General features: G+C 46.3%; 1 protein-coding gene across 1 annotated transcript in view; it reads left to right on the forward strand.

Annotated features, from left to right (window-relative positions):
* The first annotated feature begins 281 nt into the window (after positions 1-281).
* Ercc3 (ERCC excision repair 3, TFIIH core complex helicase subunit) overlaps positions 282-3,275 on the forward strand; it is a 30,387-nt gene continuing 27,393 nt past the window's right edge. Inside the window, exons 1-3 of the mRNA XM_031365232.1 lie at positions 282-390; positions 601-806; positions 2,866-3,102. Coding sequence (XP_031221092.1) covers positions 363-390; positions 601-806; positions 2,866-3,102 — 471 coding nt within the window. The 5' untranslated portion in view covers positions 282-362. The remainder of the gene's footprint in view (positions 391-600; positions 807-2,865; positions 3,103-3,275) is intronic.

Genomic DNA, 3,275 nt, shown 5'->3' on the forward strand with positions numbered 1-3,275 from the left:
AAACAAACAAACAAAAACCCAAAACGGAGCGAAGGCAGAGCATGGTGAATCTCAGCACTCGGTAGGAAGAAGCAGATCTCTGAGTTCTTCTCCAGCCTGGCCTATAGGGCAAGTAAGCTCAAGGCTCCTAGAACTACATAAGGCTCAAAACAAAACTGTAGAACGGAAAGCACGCACTCTAGGCAGGCGCAGCTCGTCTTCCGTCGGCTGTGTGGGTCTGCTCTTCCGGTTTAAGACCTCAGGGGCGGGACTTCCGACAGCCTGGGGCTGTATTTCCGGCATATACCGGAAGTTCGTTTGAAAATAACTCCTGAGGAGCAGACGCGGTGTGGTGTGCGGGCCTGCCTGACTCTACAGCTGTTATGGGCAAAAGAGATCGAGTGGACCGCGGTAAGGACTACTTGTAACTGTCATTGTCGTAGGGAATTCTCCGGCCTGTTGGGTCCGGGAGATGCGGAACGTAGCCGGGTGGGAGGTGTTTGCCGGACGCCGCTATGCGGGTGCCGCTGATTTAGGAGTTCTCTTTCCAGAAGTTTCCTTGTGTGGTGAAGAGGGAACCCTAGAATCCTGCTGGGCTCACTTCTGTGTCTTCTGTCGCAGACAAAAAGAAATCCAAGAAGAGGCAGTATGAAGAGGAAGAGGAAGATGAAGACGACGCTCCTGGGAACGATTCTCAGGAGGCGGTGCCCTCAGCCGCTGGGAAACAGGTGGACGAGTCCAGCACCAAAGTGGACGAATATGGAGCAAAGGACTACAGACAGCAGATGCCACTAAAGGGTGACCATGCCTCCAGGCCCCTCTGGGTGGTAAGCATAGCCGAAAAGTTTGGGTGGCAGTTAAATCTTGGACATTCTTAACACCTCCAAAATTCAAAAGTGAGAAATACTTCCTTTGTGGAGCAGCTGGGAGAGACAGTGTCACAGGTGCACATTGGAGTGGCTGGTGTGATTTGGTGTTCTCCATTTCACCCCAGCCCACCACAGGATGGCAAATGCTATTTGCCTAATAGACAGCATTATGGACCAACCAGGTAACTCAGGAAGGAAAGGCTCTTTGTTGGCATGGTAGGAGGAGAGACCCAACTCTGGCAAGTTTTCCTCTGACTGTCACTTTAGAGCTGTGACATGCATGCACTCACACGCAAACACATACACCACATACAGTCAGTAAGTAGCATTTATCTGTTCTCTATGTGTGTGGTATATGTGCACACCCTTTGCAGGTGTGCAGGGTTGTTTACAGAGCCCAGAGACTGATGTGAGGATGTTTTTCTCAGTCACTCTTCACATATTTGCCCAGCTCCCTGCTTTGGCTAAACTTCCTGACCAGTGATGCTTACTGACCGCCCCAACTTCATCTGCCCACCCACCTGTCCCCAGCCATCTCAGCTCTGTGGTTATAGGCATGCACTACCATTCCTGGTTTTATACTTAAGTGCTGGAGATCACATCTCAGGTCCTCATGTGTGCAAGCACTTTATACACTAAGGTAGCTCCCCAACCAGTTTGTTTATGCGTTTAAAAAAAGATTTTTTTTTTTTTTAACATTTCGTATGTTTCCAGAGGAGGCTGGAAGAGGGTGTCAGATCCTCTAAAACTGGAATGACATGCTGTTCTGAGCTATCTGATGTGGGTGCTGGGAATGGAACCTGTGTGTTCCCGCAGGAGCTGCCAGTGCTCTCAATCACTGATCTATCTCTTTAGCCCCTTTTCAAATTAATGGTAGATATGTATTTAGTAGCTAAGTTTGCTTGTCTTAAAATATATAATGTTCTGAACTCAATTTGCATTCTAGCCAAAAGGTGGCTAGAGAATAGTACGTTGGAAGATTTCTATGTATGGAACATTGGGAACCTTTTCTCCCTATAGTTCTCTAGCTAATCATAGGACAGGGCCCCTGCAGTTGCCTGAAGGATTGATTGCAAGAGTATCCTTAGCATCACCCGTTTTGATAATGATATGAGCATCACCAGTTTTGATAATGATATGAGCATCACCCGTTTTGATAATGATATGAGAGTCTAGTGGTGTAAAAGTAACCTTTACTCATTTGACGTAATTATTGTCTGGGAGGCTTACTGCCTCTGTCTGCTAAGCTAGGCCTAGTCCTGGAAGCTTCTAGTCTCCGTGCAATCTCATCTAGGCCTCCAATGTTTTCCCACCTCTGAGACTTGCAGTAGAATAAACTCACCCTTTCTAGTTCTTTGTGAGCTCTGGCTGGCTAGTTTAATTCAGCTATTCTGGCTCAGACTCCTCTTCAAGCTGACTTATTCAATCTGGCTTCTCTCTTGGCTTTTCCTGAATTGCTCTGCTTGGCCTCATACTAACTTTGGGGATCTCTTCTAATCTCCTGGCTCTTCTCATTCTTTAACTTGTTCTTTAATTATTTAGCTTGTTCTCTGTAACTGTCCCAGTAAAACTGCTCCTTCTCCCTCTCTGTGCTGCTCTGCTCTCCATGAATGCTACTGTATCCTGTATTGGACTTTCTTCTCCTGTACTGTCTGTCTCTCCCTTTAAGTAGCTTCCCTTTCCTCTCTCATCTTTGAGAGTTGGGCATATCTTATCCTGTCAAATCTTTCTCTGATTTGTCACTTTTTCTGCCACTCAATTACATATCATTTTCAAACGTGGGTGCTTCCTTCTACAAACTAACTTTATCTTTATTGTTTGGGTGTGAATTAAAGACATGCCTGTATTCCAGCCAGAGTGATTAAAGGTGTGTGCTGAAGGCTGAGCCATACAAGTAGAAAAAGGTTATTTTAGTAAATAATGCAATCTCAGGTTCACAATGTGATCAAAAATCCTGCAACATAGTGGTCTATCCTCAGTGATGTTCTTGCCTGATATGTTCACTTGATGATTTTAGGCTCCTGATGGCCACATTTTCTTGGAAGCCTTCTCTCCAGTTTACAAATATGCCCAAGACTTCCTGGTGGCAATTGCAGAGCCAGTGTGCCGGCCTACTCATGTACATGAGTACAAGCTAACCGCCTACTCCCTCTATGCCGCTGTCAGTGTTGGGCTGCAAACAAGTGACATCACTGAGTACCTCAGAAAGCTCAGTAAGACTGGAGTTCCTGATGGAATTATCCAGTTTATTAAGGTGAGTTGCTGGCAACTCTAACTATTGTGATAATGTGGCAGGGATGTGCTCAGGTACATACTGTATGTTGTCATTGAAAATGTCTGATTTGGCCAGGCAGTGGTGGGTGGCGTACGCCTTTAATCCCAGCACTTGGGAGGCAGAGGCAGGTGGATTTCTGAGTTTGAGGCCAG

The sequence above is a fragment of the Mastomys coucha genome, unplaced genomic scaffold, assembly GCF_008632895.1.
Source record: "Mastomys coucha isolate ucsf_1 unplaced genomic scaffold, UCSF_Mcou_1 pScaffold13, whole genome shotgun sequence".
In the NCBI taxonomy this organism is placed as follows: domain Eukaryota; kingdom Metazoa; phylum Chordata; class Mammalia; order Rodentia; family Muridae; genus Mastomys; species Mastomys coucha.